The sequence below is a fragment of the Aquarana catesbeiana genome, linkage group LG02, assembly GCF_042186555.1.
Source record: "Aquarana catesbeiana isolate 2022-GZ linkage group LG02, ASM4218655v1, whole genome shotgun sequence".
Lineage (NCBI taxonomy): Eukaryota > Metazoa > Chordata > Amphibia > Anura > Ranidae > Aquarana > Aquarana catesbeiana.
In genome coordinates, this window is record NC_133325.1 from 114,960,057 (window position 1) to 114,981,093 (window position 21,037).

Genomic DNA, 21,037 nt, shown 5'->3' on the forward strand with positions numbered 1-21,037 from the left:
TAACTGGCCGAAAAACGAACGAACTGGCCAAATGACCAAATTTTGGCCGATTTTTCATATAGTGTATAGCCAGCATTAGAGCTCGCAATTTCAAAAGTTGCCACTCTGTTTCTTTTCTGACATGATCCCTTAACAATGGGCCTTGAATGAAGAAATATAACATAACAGTCCAATCTGCTTTGGAAATGTGTCCATGATACTGTAAAACCTTGGGTTGCAAGTATAATTCGTTCCGGAAACATGCTTGTGATCCAAAGCACTTGTATATCAAAGCAAATTTCCCCATAAGAAATAATGGAGACTTAGATGATTGGTTCCACAACCATTTATTCATAAGTCCTTCAGTTTATAGTCCATATAAAAAGATTATAGCAATGTGATGGGTTGTGTAACCATAAAATGTCCATCTACAATTGGCAGCCTCCACAAGGGGATTAGAAGCAAAATCCAGCAGGAGCTACAGAGTATAAAAGAGAAGAGAGGCGCCTCTAAGTGTAGCAATATGGTTACATTTAATGAAGGTACAACATTTAGCAACTCACATGGTTGATGATTAAAACATCTAGATATGCAGGCATCCGGGGTAAAGCTGTCCACATAGACCGTCCTCTGCACCGCCGGTACTCACCGCTGTCAATCAACCAGGAAGACTACCCTGCAGTAGAGCGATCTGAAAGCAAGACTTGAGGCGCTCGTGGAGATGTGCCTGTTTTAATCATCAACCATGTGAGTTACTAAATGTTCATTAAATGTAATCATGTTGCTACACTTGGAGGCGCCTCTCTTCTCTTTCATACCCAGTTGTGACATGATGGTACTTATAAAAAAAAAAATTGCTTGTCTTACAAAACACTCTCAGGTCCAAGTTACTCTCAGTCCAAGGTTTTATTGTACTTGTAAAAAGGTTCCTGTGCTATATTTCTGGTGAAAAAAGGAAAGGCCCATCATCTGCGTGCTTCCTACTCTGTACCCCTTGAAATTTTCCACATTTTGTCATGTTACAGCCCAAAACGGAAATTTATTTTATTGTGATTTTATGTGACAGACCAACACAAAGTGGCACAAAATTGTGAAGTGGAAGGAAAATGATTAAATGGTTTTCAAATGTATTTATTTTTTTACAAGTATCTGAAAAGTGTGGCGTGCATTTGTATTCAACCCCCTTTACTTTGATATCCATAACTAAAATCTAGTGGAACCAATTGCCTTCAGATGTTGCCTAATTAGTAAAGAATCCACCTGTGTGTAATTTAATCTCAGTGTAAATACAGCTGTTCTGTGAAGCCCTCAGAGGTTTGTTAGAGAACCTTAGTGAACAAACCGCATCATTAAGGCCAAGGAACATACCAGACAGGTCAGGGATAAAGTTGTGGAGAAGTTGACAGCAGGGTTAGGTTATAAAAAAAAAAATATCCCAAGCTTTTAACATCTCACGGAGCAGAGAAGCAGACAAGAGGCCCATGGTAACTCTGGGGGAGCTGCAGAGATCCACAGCTCAGGTGGGAGAATCTGTCCACAGGATAACTATTAGTCATGCCCTCCACAAATCTGGCCTTTATGGAAGAGTGGCAAGAAGAAAGCCATTGGTGAAAGAAAGCCATAAGAAGTCCCGTTTGCAGTTTGTGAAAAGCCATGTGGGGGACACAGCAAACATGTGGAAGAAGGTGCTCTTGTCGGATGAGACCAAAATTTAACTTTTTGGCCTAAAAGCAAAACTCTTTGTGGCTGAACACTAACACTGCACATCACCCTGAACACACCATCTCCACCGTCCAGACCTTAATCCTATTGAGAATCTTTGGCAAGACTTGAAAATTGCTGTTTAGGCACACTCCATCCAATCTGACAGAGCTTGAGCTATTTTGCAAAGAAGAATGGGCAAAAATGTTCACACTCTAGATGTGCAAAGCTGGTAGAGACATTCCCAAAAAGACTTGCAGCTGTAATTGAAGCGAAAGGTGGTTCTACAAAGCAGGGGTGCTGAATACAAATGCACTTCACACTTTTCACATATTTATCCCTGACCTGTCTGGTGTGTTCCTTGGCCTTCATGATGCTGTTTGTTCACTAGGGTTCTCTAATAAACCTCTGAAAGCTTCACAGAACAGCTTTATTTACACTGAGATTAAATTACACACAGGTGGACTCTATTTACTAATTAGACGACTTCTGAAGGCAATTGGTTCCACTAGATTTTAGTTAGGGATATCAGAGTAAAGGGGGCTGAATACAAATGCACGCCACACTTTTCAGATATTTGTAAATTGAAAACCATTTATCATTTTCCTTCCACTTCAGAACTATGTGCCACTTTGTGTAGGTCTAACACATAAAAGCCCAATAAAATGAATTTATGTTTTTGGTTGTAACATGACAAATTGTGGAAAATGTCAAGGGGGTATGAATACTTTTTCAAGGCACTGTGCTTACTGTTGACTGACACACTACCTCTGCTGGAAGTCTATTCCAAGTAATACTTTCCGAGATTAGTTTTGAACTTTCCTCCTCCTCTCTTTTCCTAGGTGCTTTATTTTACATTTAGAAACATTATACTGCAGAATGTACATTTATGTAAAGCGCTGCATAAATTGTTGGCACTATATAGGCACGTTTCATGAATATTTTATCCCTTTAGGCTGGGTTCACACTACAGCACGCAGCGGCTCACAGCAGGATTCCGGTGCGTTTCCACTCACCATTTCACGCCCAATTTCAGCCCGAATTTTGGGCTGAATTCGGACCTGAAATGGACCATAAGACACACAGGACTGTGCAATTTGCACTGGAGCCGCTGTGGGGATGTGCCCCATAGAGAGCTGGTCACAATCTCCTGCTATGCAAATTGGATGCGGGAAACCCAGATCCAATTCGCAATAGTGTGAACCCAGCCTTAAACATGCTGCAAATACAGAAAAATAACTGTGCCGGAAATTTAGTATGCTCCTACCTTCCCTTTTGACTTGGCAACACTGCTCTGAATTCCTGAGCATGTGGTATCAGCCCTGCCTGCTTAATTTCTGATGGATTACAAGGAAAACAGTCCTTTCCTCACCTCATAGCTCCTCCCTGTATTCAGGCAGAGAGCAAAGGAAGTTGTCAGCTCACAAGATTTCTGGCAAACTCATTGCCAGATATTTTTGAATTCAAAAGATAAGTATGTTTAGGGAAAAAAAAAAAAAACATTATTCTCGCCTAGGTGGATGCTGCATCAATCCCCCGCCTGCTCTGTAGTAAGAACTGAGTGATCAAACACTGCTGATCGCTCGGTTCTCCCCTCTATTCTGAACAGAGAGCCGTGGCTGTCGGTCACCGGCTCTCTGCTCTCCCCTCCAGCACTCACTGGAGTGCTGGGCTGTGGTGAGGGTGGGAGGGGCTGGCTCAGGCTCTTGGTGGATCGCTGAGAGGGTGAGCCAGGTGCTAGTCGGGCTTTTCACAGCCTGGACCAGCTCTGTGATGTCAGCCGACAGTGGACTGCAGCCCGTTGTCAGCTGAAAACAAGTCACAGGAGTGCAGAACGAACTGCACTTCTATGATCCATAGAAGTACAGCCAAAAAAGCTTTGGCTATACTTCTCCTTTAATATACACTATATCAAATCCCTTTCAATGGTCTGTGTTGCCTGACAGAATGACATGACAGAGAGCATGTGGAAGAATCCCCTATCTGGGACTGACATCGGCTGTAAATAACATACAAAATAGAGAGACGTTATAATCTACAAGTAAAGGTGCTTCACGGGGCCATTTTTTCTGTTTGTATTTTTTTTTAATTTGTGGAAATCTAACTTTGATCACTGGAAGTTGTTATTTAGCATCCAGTTGCAAGGCCCTTGTATCTCTCTGGTGATTGCAGAGAAGTCACAGATTATCTGATGAACGCAGCAAACTGTAGGGAGGGAAGGAACATGCCTTGCTCTGCAGAATCCTGAATCAGTGCATGTACCCGATAAGAGCCTCTGATTACACTTTTCAATAAACAATCTCTGTAGTATATGTACTGAAGATGATTTTATACTGGAAATTTGGTAGATTTTATTTGTAAGTATTAAAATATGTTACAGATGTTGCTATGAAATATTTTATGTAAACGGGGCTGTACTGTGTGTGGCAGAGCTGCATGGACACAAAGCTTTGCCAGGTAAAACCACTCCAATGTATGCATTCCATCTGTTTATTTAGCGGTGTGCCTGGAGTTCAGATTTAAATTGGCTAATTGCATTCTAGGTGCATCGAAAAAAAAGTGTGCAAAGAGTCATACTGTTTTTTGTTTTCTTTAAAAAAGCCACAATAGAGAAGCCTGTGTCCTGCCAGCATGCTGCAAATTAGAACCCTTGCTGTCTGTGTAGATTTCAGATGTCCAGCTTGCCTGCTAGTGTGTAAAATCCAAAGGCGTGTGCGCTGGGTGTGCCCGGGCACACCCTACTCCCCCCCCCCCCCCCCCCCCCATGCGCTTACCTCTTAACTGGCTTTGGATTGGGTGAGACCATCCTGAGATTTGAATTAAATCCAGGCTGAAACAAAGAGGAATCCGCACCGCATTAGTGTGAAAGCACCATACTGGGAAAAGGGAAGACCAAAAGCATATTTTATGGGCACAGGAAGGCCCTGCCACTGCAACTGCAATTTGGCCACACCCACCATTCACCTTGGCTTGGAGCTTTGGGGGTGCACACCCTAATGCAATAGGCTGCGCACACCGAACTCAGAGCCAAAGCTCTCAGATCAGTGGACTTCTGCATTGAGACTACTGCTTTTTCACACAGTGTGTCTGCATTAGGAAGACATTGTCTCTGTAACACCTTTTGTTTCCATGCCCCTGGCATGTATTTAGAATAAAGTATATTTTTAAACCGTATTTTTTTTCTTAAAGGTTCCATTCACATTTTTCTGCTTCAGTTTTTCTACTTATTTCCCTATGCCTGATTGCACCTTCCTATGCAGAATCCCATTCTTTCTAATCGTCCCAGTTCATACTTCCTCCTTTTCCTTCATTTCCCTTCTATTCACTTTCTTTCCTTTTTACCTTTTCCTTTCCCTTTTTCCTTTCCCTTTTCTTTCGCTTGCCTTCCTTTCTTTTCCCTTTCCCTTCCTTTCCTTTCCCCTTCACTTTACTTCCCTTTTTCCTTTCCCTTTTTCTTCCCTTTCCCTTTCCCTTTTCCCCTTTCTTTTCCCTTTCCCTTCCTCTTTCTTTTCCCTTTCCCTTCCCCTTCCCCTTCCCCTTCCCTTTTCTTTTCCCTTCCCCTTCCCTTTTCTTTTCCCTTTCCCTTCCCCTTTCTTTTCCCTTTCCCTTCCCCTTTCTTTTCCCTTTCCCTTTCTTTTCCCATAACTTCAGTTATTTTTCCCTTCCCTTCCTTTTCCTCTCCCTTTTCCTTTTCCTTTCTCTCTTTCTTTCCCTTCTCTTACTACTTCGTATTTGGGCATTTTTAGTCCCATAGACTTTAATAGGAGTGCCTGTGAATGCATTTTTTAATGTATTTTTGCATTAAGGAATTCTCCTCCTATAGAACGGCTCTCCTCCCCTTGTGCAGCCCAGAAAACTCCTGAAGCTTGCTAAACATGCAAAAATGCCTGAAGAAAACGCTTCAAAATCCCCAGGAATTTTCTCTGCTTGGGGGTGAATGCAGGTTAATGTGGTGATTTTACTTTGAGTGAGGGAGGGCACATTAAGCAGACAAGTTGCAATTTGGTGCTAATAAATTGGTTTCAGGGCACTAGGTTCAGTGTTAATGTTTTTGAGTGTAAGTTTTAGCTTCAAACCTTCACCTTCTTTTCTGCAGAGTCTATTGTATATAATGTTACCCTTGCTGCAATAAAAGAATAAAATGAGGGAGAGTTAGCTGCGATTGGTAATTGTGTCTTGGTTGACAGTGGGTTACCTTGAGAAAATTGCATGACTTTCATCACTGTTATGCTTTTATTTTGTTCCTAAATTATCTTTGTAACTACCCATATCTAAAGGTAATAAATTTTTGTTAGATACAGTAGGAAGTATACAGAGCACAGAGCGGTGGATGTTCATATTATTAATCAATAGCTTGCCAAAGAAGACACTGACTTGGTTGATGCATTTTTATTGTACCGGTGACACTTGTTATCTGTACACTTGTGCCATCTTGTGGACATTTCACTAACAGCAAGTCATATTTAATAACCTAAATGTTATCAAAGCTTTATTTTATTTTACCTTTAAGCTGAAACAGAATATGTGTTTAACTGGTTTACCTGATAAAGGATTTGTAATTCTGTTCAGCCAATCTGGTGAACTAGGCACATCTGCTTTACAAACAGAACATTAGACCAAAAGCTGTGTGCAGTGAAATAGGACCTCCTTGGCCAACAAGTGCTTCCTCTTTTTTTGCCCTTAGTCTTGTTTTGTACAGGATTACGAGAAACTAAGAATTGTTTAATCTATTTACTGTCTGTGTTACAAAACAGCATTTTTTTAAAGAATAATTAATAGGATTTTACATAAATATTTAATCTTGTTTCATCTTATTTTATTGTTGCCTTGTTTTTATGCAGCATTAAAACTTCCACTCGGCAAAACAACAGTGATGCATTTGGTTGCCAGAGAGACATTGCCAGAGCCAAACTCTCAAGGTATGGTATTTTTGTAGATTTGTGTCATCTTTATGTGAAGACACCTGGGACCCTACAGCTGTTGCTACCTCTGAGGAAGCTTTTCATTATTCGGCTAAAATTTGGAACCCTTTTATTTTTGCAGTTGGGCTGGAAGAAAATATTATCAAGTGTGGACCAGCTTAGTTTTAATGGAAAATATGTTTCTGACCATTCCCCGTCCTACACATACACAGTTATTTTAATTTAAATAGATTTTTATTGAATTATTCTATATCAAACAAAACAATAAGAAATATAACAGGTCTGGTGGTAAGTATTATCAAAGACAATTACTAAATTTACCTTCGAAACTTTCAGTGATCAAAGTCTGATGCAATTAAATACTTGTCTGTGTGTGTAGGGTAAGGGGAGCGCTTACAATTCAATTAAGTCTGCTGCACCTGAAAAACCCTGAATACCAGGAATGAAAAGCGATTGATAGTGTGAAGGTGCGCTGATTCTATGTAAAGGGTGGCAAAACCCACAGTGGTTTAAATATAATGCACAATAATGTTGCCCAATGTGAACACAATAGGTAAAATAAAACAAACAATGCAATTCAAACACAACTAAAAAGGAAAAAACTGATGAGTATATATCAGCTGTCTCTCTCAGGTTACAAAAAGCCTATATGAAAGCAAATCAAATTCAGCAGAGTGATTGGGCTGAATTGAAAACACGTCCAATTATCTTGTGAGTCCAAAATCGAACAGATGTCGATCCCAAGGTGTGTGGATCCTTTACTATGAAGACACTACCTTGCTCAAGAGTAATAAAATTGGCTTCTTGCCAGACCCACATAGGTCACAAGCGTGTGTGCTGATCCACAGCTTAGGGATGTATTCCTCTGTCTACCAAAGCTCAGAGATTCACGGTGGACAACAGCTCCCAGCAGACCCAAATGAATGTGCAAGCATAGACACTCATCTGCGGCTAATAAAATGGATTCATCTATACCTATCGAAGGGTTTAAGTGGATCCCCGGTTAACAGCTCGTGGTGGATAATAAAAAATTGGAGATAGAGTGATAGTGCATTATCTTTTGATAAAAAAAATCAATTTATTTTAAAGGGCACTTAAAAAAATGTTACAGCAAAAAATTGTGGCACGGCCGCCTGCAGTGCGGATCATGCTCTCTGACTGGCTCCTGATGACGCATTTCCCCTAAGGAGGTGTCATTTGGGATTGGAGATCAGTTTGCAACATCAGCCATCACATTTAAATAGCTGAAAAACAGGAACTCCAGATGACATACAGAGGAACCCCATGGCTCAGAAATTAAACTCCTTCCAGTTGTGCCACTGATTAGTTCCAAAAGTGGGTACTTAACAATTTCCAAAGGATTAAACTGTTTGAAAAATTACCTACTAAAGTCTCTTTAATCTTAAAGTTATTTAAAAATATCAAAAAGTATCAAAAAAATAAAAAACTAAATATATCAAATAAAAAAAATATTTTTTATATAAAAATTGTTACAAGAGTACAAAAATATACCTTCTCTTAACCCGACCAATTGTTGAAAGAGTTATTCTAAAAAAAAAAATAATAAATAAAAAAATAACAAGAATGAAAAAATTTTTTTTTAATTCAGCCCATTCAGTCTGCTGAATTTGATTTGCTTTCATATAGACTTTTTGTAACCTGAGAGAGACTGCTGATTGATATATGTATTTACTCTCTCTGTCAGGTTTCTTTTTTCCTTTTTATATTATATACACGTTGTGTTTGAATTGCATTGTTTATTTTTTTTATTATGCACAAACAGTTTAAAGATATTTTGCCTAGCCACGTGTTACAGGTCAATCCAGACAACATCCTTGCTTCCAATTTACCTATTGTGTTCACATTGGGCCACATTATTGTGCATTATATTTATATAACTGTGGGTTTTCCCACCCTTTACATAGAATCAACGCACCTTCACACTATCAATTAAATACTTGTGTTATTAGCTCACAGGAATACAGAAATTGGACCATCTGAGCCCAATAAAAATACGTAAATACGTGATTATCTGTGTCATTATACCATAATATTCAAAGTACCTGACATATAAGTGCCTAAGCAAACTCGGAGCGACAAATTAGTATTAGACTGTCTTTAAAAAAAAAAAAAAAAAAAGGATCTGGAGACCAAGTGCACGTTTTTACAGTGGAAAATTTCTCATGGGGTCCAACATTTGTGGAGTTTGGATATGTCACCAAACTGCCATGATCTGTTTGTCTTTTGCGAGCCTAATAATCTCTCCCAAGTTGGGGGGCAATCATCGATTTCCCTTTACATAACAACCTTGAAGTCATTGTAAAGTCTCCTTTTTTTTTTCAATAAAAATAACAAACATGTTCTACTTACCTCCTCTGTTGCAGTGGATTTGCACAGAGCAGCCTGGATCCTCCCCTTCTTGGGTCCCTCTTTTGTGCTCCTGGCCCCTCCCTCCTGTCGAGTGCCCCCGCAGCAAGCAACTTGCTATGGGAGCACCCGAGCCGAGTCACAGCTCCCCGTTTCCATTCAGACAAGGAGCTGTGGCCCGGTCCCACCCCCTCTCTCCTGATTGGCCGATTGACTTTAACAGCAGCAGGAGCCAATGGCGCCGCTGCTGTGTCTCAGCCAATCAGGAGGGGGAGTCTCGGATGGCCGAGACACTCATGGACATCACTGGACAGAGGTAGGGCTCAGGTAAGTATTAAGGGATCCTGGGGTGGCTGCTACACACAGAAGGCTTTTTATCTTAATGCATACTGTGCATTAAGATAAAAAAAAAAATCTGACTTTACAACTCCTTTAAGCTTGCTGCAAACATTATTTGTAACTGAAACTGTCTCTTTGGACGTTTTTGTCCATTACAGTATAATCAGCAGTTGTGACGCATAGTTCCTCTAGCCCAGGGGGCATGTTTTTAACTATCCATGGGCCTTATGGGAGGCTGGGTGTCACACAGACAGGAAGTTTGCCTGCCGCAAATAAAACGTCAGAGGCACACAGTGGTGAGAGAGAGAAGAGCACTGCATTTTTGTCAAAGCACCAGAAAGTATGCGGCAGAAACAGGTGAGAATGGAGTTACTTGTTAAAGTGGATGTAAACCCGATTCATGAAATTTGAGCTGGGCACCTATATCTGCAGTGTTTTCTTATTTCTCTTTACTATGTCCCATGGCTGTCTCCTGCTCCGTTCTTCTGTTATCAGGCTGATAACTCCTGACAAGTTCCCTGTCACACATGATTAAAGCAGAACGATTCAAGGGACAGCTGAAAGTCTCTTCCTATGAGGAGAGGGGGTGTGTGCCTTTCCTCCAATCAGCTATCTTGGCCATATGCCCAGGCTTCACTGCAGCGTTGAACAGGAAGAGAAAATCTAACACGATGTGCACTTTCTAAACAGTATATAAAGATGAAGACAGCAGATATACATGTAAAACCTATGTAGGGAGATTTTTGTTATCCTTGTGCATCATCTGAGGCTGTTCACTTCACTGGGTATAGGAGAGGGTTTACATCCACTTTATGGTAGCTCCTTTTTTAAAAAAAAAATAAATAAATAAAAAGATTTTAACATGTTGTGGGGATTTTGTCTTCTGTTTTATGTTTATTATGTTTCTGTTTTGTTTTGGTTTTTTTTTTGTTTTTTTGATGATTTAATGTTGCCATCGTTGTGCTGCTTCTATCTGCCCTGTGAGACTGCCTCCTGTGAACAGCTATTCAATAACCCTGCGTGGTCGACCTAGAGACTGTTTGCTGCTATATTTGGCCTCTTACACCAGAAATATTTTTCTACTTGATTACGAGTGATACGCTCTGATATTCTCAGGCGTGTCGTTGTGCACTATTTTTTGAGTTGTATTCTACTATTGTGATTATGGGTCAACAGATTATCGGCGCGGTCGATTATCGGCGGCTGATATTCACTTTTTTTTGAAGTTTCGGTCACAAACTTACCGATGTTACCAATATTGCTTCAAGGGTTGTACTGGGGTGATGCAGGCATCACCCTGGCACCGCCCTTTAGAGTGGACAGTCGGCTCAGAAGCCGTTCGGCTGTTATTACAAGCAGTGGGAGGGGACATCTCCTCCCCCCCACCTCCACTTCTCTGCCTGGGTCTCCCATCCCTCCAGGAGGCCCAAGCGAACAGCCGGAGCTCGGGCCTCTCAAAAATAGAAAGTATTCAAAAGCGCTGATCTTGACGTTTTGAATACTTTCAAGTGCAGAGGAGGGGTTTAGGGTCTTATAGACCCCAGATCACTCTATAAAGAGTACCTGTGCTGCATGTTTCTGTGACAAAAGATGTTTACGTTCCTTGTGACAGCAATAACGGTAATAAAAAAAAAAAGTAAAAGGACCGTGTAAAAAAAAAAAAAAAAAAAAAGTTTAAATCTACAGAATATCTGGCACTTGATATCAGCCTGAAAGGCATCCGGAAAAAAAAATGATTTTTGTATTTATGGGTTTTATGCCCTACTTTTGTCATTTACTTTACGTTTTTGTATTTAAAGCAATAAAAAGAAATTTATTAAAAAAAATTATTTTAACATGCCACTTACTTTGGATAACAGGCACACCTCCAAGTGTCTTCACATGGCATCAGATCCACAGTAGAGCACTTTTTTTTTCCAGAACCCTGGAGTATTCAGGGACGCTCAATATTGCCTAGCTTTCTGGTCACTGGCTCCTTTTTGCCACTTCTTGCCTTATTCGCCATACTATTGCGTGACATGGCTGTCCAATCACGGTCATGGACCAGTAGAAAGGCATAATGGCCAGAGCCAGCAAGTAGGAAGCCTATTTATGCACGACACAGCATCCTGGGTTTGAGAATTCTCAGGTAGCCCTAAAGAACATTGGAGGCAGTGGAAATGGCACTTTGCAATTTGCTTTGGATAAAAAGCTTGCTTTGTGATGTTACAGTAAGCCGCAAAAATAGTTTAGTAAACCATAATCTTACGGGTTCATACATTGGGAATCACTCACGTTATATAATCACTCACGTTATATTAAGACCACTGCCCAACCTGACATTTTAGTATAACTCGCCCTACTTTCCCAGCCTTGATTATACCAGGAGACTCTACTAGTTGCTTTTAACCTGTTTTTATGGCAATATGTAATCCTGCATACCCATCTCCTCAGGAGCTGCATTTTAGGCCACAATTTCTAGGTTAACATCCTACAGATGAGCTATAGCAAAAAATGTTAGGCATATTGCCAATAACAACCAATCAGAATCCAGTTTCTCTCATTTCTATGGTTTTGTACTACTACTTTCGTTGAGCCCCACTGTATAATTTACCATGCAGGCGCAGGCTCCTATATTCTGGGACTATCTTTCTAGAAGCCATGGTAAAAGTTCATTTGTATCCAGTTCGTTTGAGCGGTTTCATTTCTGTTCTCTTTAGTTAGCACAGTAAGATTACAGCATGGCACTAGTTTTGGGAATGAAGGAACGAGTGTTTGATGTAAAGCCAGTGGATTGTTAATGAGATGGGCACAGGACACTCCAGTACTTAAACAATGACTTCCCTATGATAACAGGACACTAGGCTATTGTTACTGTGTCTTGTATCACATGACTGCTGCTGGGATCACCCTGGAGAGAAGCAGATCACTTCACAAAATGCAGAGTGTGAGCCTGAGAGGGAAGTCTCCACTGACATGGCAATGTGATATGCACAACTCACACTTCGATAAACACAGAGTAATATTATTTTTCATTTCTTTATTTTTCACAAGATACATTGAAATTACAATGGTGTATGGTACACATGAGAAAGGAGTATTACAGTAAATCGTTGCATGTTAACAAATGTGCACACTCTATCCCATAGTCCTGACAATAACCTCAAGAAGAAGTTACCATTTTACTTGAACCTTCTGTAGAGATGTGATTTTTACATAAACATCAATAGAAAGGGGAGCCTAAGGGGGGAAGCCAAGGAGAACCGGATAGTGTTGAAGAAAACGCAAGCAGAGAAAAGTGAGCATAACTAAAAGGCAAGGAGAGTGGGCTATGTTGGGAAGGGAGAAGGGGGGGCAGGGACGGGTTGGGAAGACAGAAAAGAGTGTAGGTGCTGATAGGGGAAGTCCAGCGATGCAGGAGTTTGAGGGTAAGCTCTCCTGCCGGGGAGGAAGAGCGGAGGAACAAAGTCGTGTTGATACGTTTTGCTTGCGATTTTCTGTGTAAGCAACAGAGTGCTATCGGTCAATTTCCCTGTTGTTCTTTTTGTGTTTTGGAAGACTGCAGTATAGTCAGAGGAAAATCAAAATTGTACATAGTAGAACCGTTTAAAAAAAAAAAAATAGGTCTAATCTGCTTTTAAGGCAGATGGTCAGGTCTTCAAGCATGTTATGTCATTCACTCTAGAGCAGTGATGGCGAACCTTTTTGAGCCCGAGTGCCCAAACCGCGACACAAAACCAACTTATTTCTTTCAAAGTGCCAACACAGAATTTAGGCTCGGTTCACACTGAAACCGGCTGCGGATCGCACAGGAAAGCTGTGCGTCTCCATTCTCTGGTTCAGGGACGAATCAGGGCCGAATCTTTGCCTGAATTCGCCCCTGAAACGGAGCTAAAGACGCATGTGCTGTGTGCTCCGCAGCTGCCCCGGAGATATGTGAACCGTCTCCATAGACAGCCGGTCACATTCTCCTGCTATGCGAATTGGATGTGGGGAAACCCTCATCCAGTGTGAACCCGACCTAAACCTACCAGTGGTTCTGTACAGAGGATGGGACTTATCATCCCTCTGAATGAGCCCTAAGGGACCAAAAATGTACGATTCTGCTATATTCGCTCAGAATGCAGGGATCAGGAATGTGTTGTGCTCAGAATACACTGTGCAACATACACTCACCTACCTGACACATCCACTCACCTACCTGACCATTACACTCACCTTCCTGACACATGCACTGACCATTACACTCACCTACCTGACCATTACACTCACCTACCTGACCATTACACTCACCTACCTGACACATGCACTCACCTTCCTGACACATGCACTGACCATTACACTCACCTACCGTACCATTACACTCACCTACCTGACACATGCACTCACCTACCTGACACATGCACTCACCTACCTGACCATTACACTCACCTACCTGACATGCACTGACCATTACACTCACCTACCTGACACATGCACTCACCTACCTGACACATGCACTCACCTACCTGACACATGCACTCACCTACCTGACATGCACTGACCATTACACTCACCTACCTGACACATGCACTCACCCACCTGACCATTACACTCACCTACCTGACATGCACTGACCATTACACTCACCTACCTGACCATTACATTCACCTACCTAAAACTTTTTTTTTTTTTTACAAAAACAATAAATTTAATCCAAATTTTGGGGGTTAACCTGGATCCTGCCCTAGAAACAGGGCCAGGATGAAGCAAGTGAAACTGGACAGGAAGAAGTTATAAGGGGAAAGGTACCCACCAGCAGGGGAGCAGCTTGAGCCTCTGCCTTTAAGAAGCAAGACACCACGGACTGAAAAGATACTTAAGAAGGTAGCTGGATGGCCGTACATCAAATTAACACCGTTATTGTGCATAATTGAGTAAAATCCAAAACAGTCAATCCATGTACAGAAGAGGTACAAAAAGAACAGCTAGCTTTTTGTACATGGATTGACCGTTTTGGATTTTAATTAATCTTACACAATAAAGGTGTTAATTCATCCAGCTACCTTTCTTGTCTGCAGTGCACGTTTGCAGAGCTAGCACCTGATGGCAGAGAGAGGCAGAGTGAGTTATCCATGGGATAACATGCCTGAAGCGGTGTGAACCCCTTTTTCTTCGGACTGATAAGTGTACATGTCCACTCCACATCTCCTACCTGTTTCCAATCTCTCCAGCAGCTCATTCCCGCCCGCAAGTCTCCCGCAAGCCTCCTCTGATCCCAGCCGCATGTTCTCGTCTCACAGCATGCACAGCACGTCACTGCTGACCCCAGAGATTTGTGGGAGATGTAGTTTGATGGTGGGTGTGGTGTGGATGAGACGGCTTTCATGATTGGATTTCCGCCCGCACGTCACCCCTGGCTGCTTCTTCTTAGTCACACCCACCTCGGACATGTCACCGCTATCCTACAGACCTCTGGGAGATGTAGTTTGCAATGGGGGCTGCGGTGTGCGATTGGATGTCAGTGTTTCAGTGTGTTTTCTCAGTTTTCCTGGCGTGCCCACAGAGAAGACTCGGCGTGCCACGGGTTCGCCATCACTGCTCTAGAGTATCTTTAGGCAATGGAAGACAGGCTAATAGTTTTAAATGTGAATGGCCTGTCACTGGTCCCTTTTTATGTGTGAACATGCTAGGTGTTATGTTTTTTTATCCAAAGTGTCATGGCAGCTGATTGGGGAAGTGTGGGTGGTGCATTTACTGGCAGGTACTAGGAAAGCACAGTTATGCCATGCAAGGCTTTAGCATATATTTCTGTGGAAGAACTGGACATTGTCACTCCCAGGAAGTAGAAAGCCAGTCTTGCTAAATAAAGAACGAAGGCTATCAATAAACAAGCAAATCTCCTACTGTGTGTGAGGGCAGATGATACTTTTATATCTGAATCTTTTACAACCTTCATCTCCGATTCAGGCAATGCAGTGAAAGTGTGATAAAGGGTTGTCCATGCTCCTGTTATGAAAATGGGAAAGGGAACTTGCTGATCGAACAGACCTATATATCTATTTGTATATACGCTCACCCTTGTTCATTTGCTTGGTAACACAAATTGCTAATCAACCAATCACATGGCAGCAACTCAGTGCATTTAGGTATCTAGATGTGGTGAAGACGATTTTCTGAAGTTCAAACTGAGCATCAGAATGTGGAAGAAAATGAGATTTAAGTGACTTTGAGCGTGGCATGGTTGTTGGTGCCAGGCGGGCTAGTCTGAGTATTTCAAAAACTGTTGATGTGCTGGGATTTTTACGCACAAGCATCTCTAGGATTTACAGAGAATGGTCCGACAAAGAGAAAATATCTAGTGAGCGGCAGTTGTGTGGACGAAAATGCCTTGTTGAGGTCAGAGGAGAAACAGAGGCTCGCCAAAATTCAACAATAGAAGATTGGAAAAGGTTGCCTGGTCTGAGAAGTCTTGATTTCAGCTGCCACATTCAGATAATAGGGTCAGAATTTGGTGTAAACAACACGAAAACATGGATCCATCCTGCCTTGTATCAATGGTTCAGGCTAGGGGTGGTTGTGTAATGGTGTGAGGGATATTTTCTTGGCATACTTCGGGCCCCTTAGTACCAATTGAGCATCGTTTAACCTCCCTGGCGGTATGATTATTTTGGATTTTAGGTGCTGAAAGCGGTACAATTATTTTGCATGGTAATTTGGCGTTTTATATTGTAGGCCTGTAATTCTTAACAATAACACACTTAAATCTGTCCACCAAGGGTCTAGTAGATATCCCGGGTATGATGAAGTTTGAAACACAAAATCATAAATTATAATATAATAAATAAATTAATTAAAAAAAAAATAATAATCTAATAATAATAAAATACATTTCCCCACGATTCACTATTGCTCAATTCTGCAAGTGTTCTTATTTACTATCGCTGTTTTCTAGCTGGTCTAAAGCCACTTTTGATGTAAAGGGACACTTTTTGGTTGCTATGGACAATCTCAAGTTTACAGGCAGAAAGAACAGTACATAATATAAAACTGCATGCAGGGCATTGGACAAAGCACTGGGGACAAAAGGGATGTGAAATAATTTAATACAGTACTGTAATCTGTAAGATTACAGTACTGCATGTGTTATGCTTATTACATTTTTTTGAATTTGCCGCCAGGCTCCACCCTCGTGCGTTGCGACGCTCGCAGGGAACGGAGCCTGACACAGAGAGGCTTCGAAGGAGACAGGGACCGCAGACACAGCGGGGGACATCGCAGCATCCTGGGGACAAGGTAAGTAATACTGCTCTAGGATCCTGCAATGCAATCCCGAGTGTGGCTCGGGGTTACCGCTAATGGTGCTGAAATTTAACCCCGAGCCACACTTGGGAATACCGTGAGGGAGGCTACAAGCCACAGCCTACCTGAGTATTGTTGCTGACCATGTCCGTTCCTTTATGACTACATTGTTCTGTGTAGGCACAGCAACCTTCATTTTATTTGCCCATTGACGCACAGTGTGGCTCAGCTCCACCCCCTGCTCTCTTCTCACAGGCTGTGATTGAGAGCAGCAGGAGCCAATGGCTTCGGCTGCTGCCTTCAAATCCAGTGAGGGGAGAGAGAGCAGAGAGGGCCACTGCTTTCAGGCACAGCTCTGGTTTGAGCTTGGGCTCAGGTAAGTATAAGGGGAGGAGCGGGGGGGGGTGTCAAACTGCACACAGAAGGTTTTACCTTAATGCAGAGAATGCATTAAGGTTAACAACCTTCTGCCTTTGCAATCACTTGAAGTCTGCATGTCATCAGTGCTATTCACTCCATCTGTAGCTCTAACACACTGTCTGCTTTCCATGCAAAACACATTTTGTGCTTCATTATCCCTAAGTCTCTTTCATTATTTCTAATGTTTAATATTCATATTTATGTAAAACTGTGGAGGGATAAGTAACTTAACATTTCACCAACATTAAATTACCGACCTGATTCCCTGAGAGAACCGCTCATTTACATACTGAACTTTAACTAGGCATTTTACCGAAAGGGCAACCCCTTAAATGAGAAGAGGCTGCTCACAGCAGTGATAGCACTGTCACAAGCATTTTCTGCCATTCATGGAGAATTGCAGAATGCCTGTGTCTGAACATGTCTAAATCCCAGTCCCTTCAATTAATTATTATGAAGATTATTATTATACAGGGTGTATACAGTTGTGCTCATAAGTTTACATACCCTGGCAGAATTTATGATTTCTTGGCCATTTTTCAGAGAATATGAATGATATGACTTCACCCTTAGAAGGAAATCTGGACTCTGTTTCAACTGTGGAGGGACTGGACATTTTGGAAGAGTGTGCCCAAGCCCAAGGGTGGCAGTACAACGCCAAAAGCCGGTGGAAAACTTCAAAGAGCCCCAGTGAAGGAGTCAACTGGGTGCCCTGTAACAGCCGCCAACTCCAACGAAACCCAGGCCCACAAAGTTCTGAGAGTAAGAGAGGGTACGAAGTTGAATAAGCGCCCATGGAAACAAGGAGTCAAGATGCGCACTAGCAAGCAAATTAAGCCAAACACTCTTGGTGGATTCCCTCCCAAGCTAGTAGGACCCTCTCCGATCATCCCAATCCAGGTGGAAGGAATCTACGCCAAAGCACTGCTGGATACCGGAGCCCAAGTGACTTTATTATACAAAGATTTCTATGTGAAGCATCTCAAACATCTGCCCCTGCAAAAGTTGGAAGAATTAGAGATATGGGGCCTGGGTACCCAGAACTTCCCTTACGAGGGGTATATTACTATCAAACTCACCTTTGACCCGAGTGTGGCTGGAAAGGCGGAGACTTTCGACACCTTGGCAGTAGTGTGTCCTCGGCCCCTTGGGGCTCATAGAAGTTCCCTTATCATCGGGACAAATACTGATCTGGTCAGACTCCTGACACCGCTTGTAAAGAAGGAAAGTGCCCCGGCCTTATGTTTAGGATCATTGTCATGTTGGAATGTTCAAGTACGTCTCATGCGCAGCTTCCTGGCTGATAAATGCAAACGTATCTCCAGTTTTTTTGATAACATACTGCATTCATCTTGCCATCAATTTTGACCAAATTTCCTGTGCATTTGTAGCTCACACATCCCCAACACATCAGTGATCCACCTCCGTGTTTCACAGTAGGAATGGTGCATTTTTCATCATAGGCCTTGTTGACTCCTCTCCAAATGTAGCGTTTATGGTTGCTGCCAAAAAGCTCCATTTTGGTCTCATCACGCCAAATGACTTTGCGCCAGAAGGTTTCAGGCTTGCAGCCCATCTTTCTTCAAGTGCCTCCTTATTGTGCATCTTGAAACAGCCACACCACGTGTTTTCAGAGAGTCCTGTATTTCACCTGAATTTATTTGTGGGTTTTTCTTTGCAACCCGAACAATTTTCCTGGCAGTTGTGGCTGAAATTTTAGTTGGTCTACCTGACCGTGGTTTGGTTTCAACTAAAAGCCTCATTTTCCACTTCTTGATTAGAGTTTGAACACTGCTGATTGACATTCTCAATTTCTTGGAAATCTTTTTATATCCCTTTCCTGTTTTATACAGTTCAACTACCTTTTCCCGCAAATCCTTTGACAATTCTTTTTGCTTTGCCCATGACTCATAATCCAGAAACGTCAGTGCAGCACTGGATGAAAGATTCAAGGGTCTGTCAGGAGTCCAGAAACTCACTGACCATTTTATACACACACACTAATTACAAAAAAAAAACAGATCACAGATGAGGATGGTTACCTTTAATAGCCATTCAAATCCCTTTGTTTCAACTTGTGTGCATGTCATCAGGCCAAAATCACCAGGGTATGTATACCTTTGATCAGGGTCATTTGGGTAGTTTCTGTTGTCATTCTGGTTTAAAGAATAAACACAGTTGATTGATAATAAATGGCTTCAGCCAAACACTAACCGTGAGTGAAAGAAATGTTCTTGTGTTACCCTTCATATTCTCTGAAAAATGGCCAAGAAATCATAAATTCTGCCAGGGTATGTAAACTGTAAACTTATGAGCACAACTGTATATGCGCAGTGTTTTACAAAATAAAGAGAGGCAGTGCAGTTACATTACATTTAGATTAGGAGGGCCCTGCTTGTTAAGAGGTTATCATCTAAAAGATCAAAAAAAATTGTAAGAATTTGTTTAAGGGCACGTTCATACTATATGCAGTTACTTGCATTTTTTCCTCATGGAGTAGCTGCAAGGACACACAGAAAACAGTAATTTGCATATATGCAGCCTCACTGGACTGGGCTTTTTTCAGTGGGGCCGCATATGAGTATCTCTCTTTGTGCTGGGAATATATCCATGTATCAACCCGCTGCGCCCTCTGACGTGGCCTGCCACCACCTGCTCTGGGATGGTGGGTCGGCAAGCCCAGATCGCAGGTTCCCGACCTGCCATCCCCAAGCATCAGTGTGAAGAACAGAGCCTGCGCTAGAGGAAGCAGAGCCGATGCTATCTGTATAGCGTGGGCTCCTGTCACAGGCAGAGTGATACCAAATACACTCCGCCTGTGACAGGAGCGATACAGGAAGCATCAACTTTGCTCTCTACTGCAGCCACATGTTTCCTTTAGCACCGGCTCCATTCTTCACACTGATGGTGGTTCAGGAACCAGCCAGCAGGACCCACCAGCAGTGCCAGCCCTGGACGGCAGCCAGCAGTAGCCACCAGCCATACCCGCCTGGGAGACAGCAGAAGCCAGCGATACCTGTAGGAATCCTGAGGAAGCAGGAAAGATTAAGGTCATTTGAGGTGCAGGTAAACCGCAGTGCATCAGTGTGAAACCAGCCTTAGGCCCCTTTCACGCGATCGGTTCGATCGGGTCCACCTGTCTATTTTTTAGGCGGACCCAGTCGGACCCTCCATTAACTTCTATACAGCGGCAAATGTAAACGGACTTATGTCCGTTTACACCTGCTTATCTTCAATCCGATCCACTTAAAAAACAGAAGGGGATCTGTCCCCTTCTGTCTGGGCGGATCAGATTGGAGGACCCATAGAGTAAAGTGGGCTGTGTCCATGTTTGCTTTGCATATGCAGAGTGGACACGGACGTGTCATCTGCCTACTTCGCTCATTGTGGCCCGCGACCGGTTACCAAGTCGCTAAAGTGGCCCTCGCTTCTTAAAAGGTTGGGCACCCCTAGGTTGGATCATCCAATTAGATTGTAAGTGTCCAGGAAAAAGACCACCACCATTGATGTGCATTAAGTAAAGATATACAGTGCCTTAAAAAAGTATTCATGTCCCTTGAAATTTTCCACATTTTGTCACGACCAGAAACGGAAATGTATTTTATTGGGATTTTATGTGATAGACCAACACAAAGTGCCACATAATTGTGACGTGTGAGAAAAATGATAAATGGTTTTCAAAAACATTTTAAAAATAAATATGTGAAAAGTGTGGCTTGCATTTATATTCAGTCCCCCTGAGTCAATACTTTGTAGAACCACCTTTCGCTGCAAGTCTTTTTGGGGATGTCTCTACCAGCTTTGCACATCTAGAGGGTGACATTGTTGCCCATTCTTCTTTGCAAAATAGCTCAAGCTCTGTCAGATTGGACAGAGAGCGTCTGTGAACAGCAATTTTCAAGTCTTGTCACAGATTCTCAATTGGATTTAGGTCTGGAATTTGAGCCATTCTAACACATTATTATGTTTTGATCTAAACCATTCCATGGTAGCTCTGGCTGTATGTTTAGGGTTGTTGTTTTACTGGAAGGTGAACCTCCACCCCAGTC

General features: G+C 42.3%; 1 protein-coding gene across 1 annotated transcript in view; it reads left to right on the forward strand.

Annotated features, from left to right (window-relative positions):
* Window positions 1-21,037, forward strand: part of UBL3 (ubiquitin like 3) — a 271,044-nt gene that overhangs the window by 232,773 nt on the left and 17,234 nt on the right. Inside the window, exon 4 of the mRNA XM_073613366.1 lies at window positions 6,522-6,599. Coding sequence (XP_073469467.1) covers window positions 6,522-6,599 — 78 coding nt within the window. The remainder of the gene's footprint in view (window positions 1-6,521; window positions 6,600-21,037) is intronic.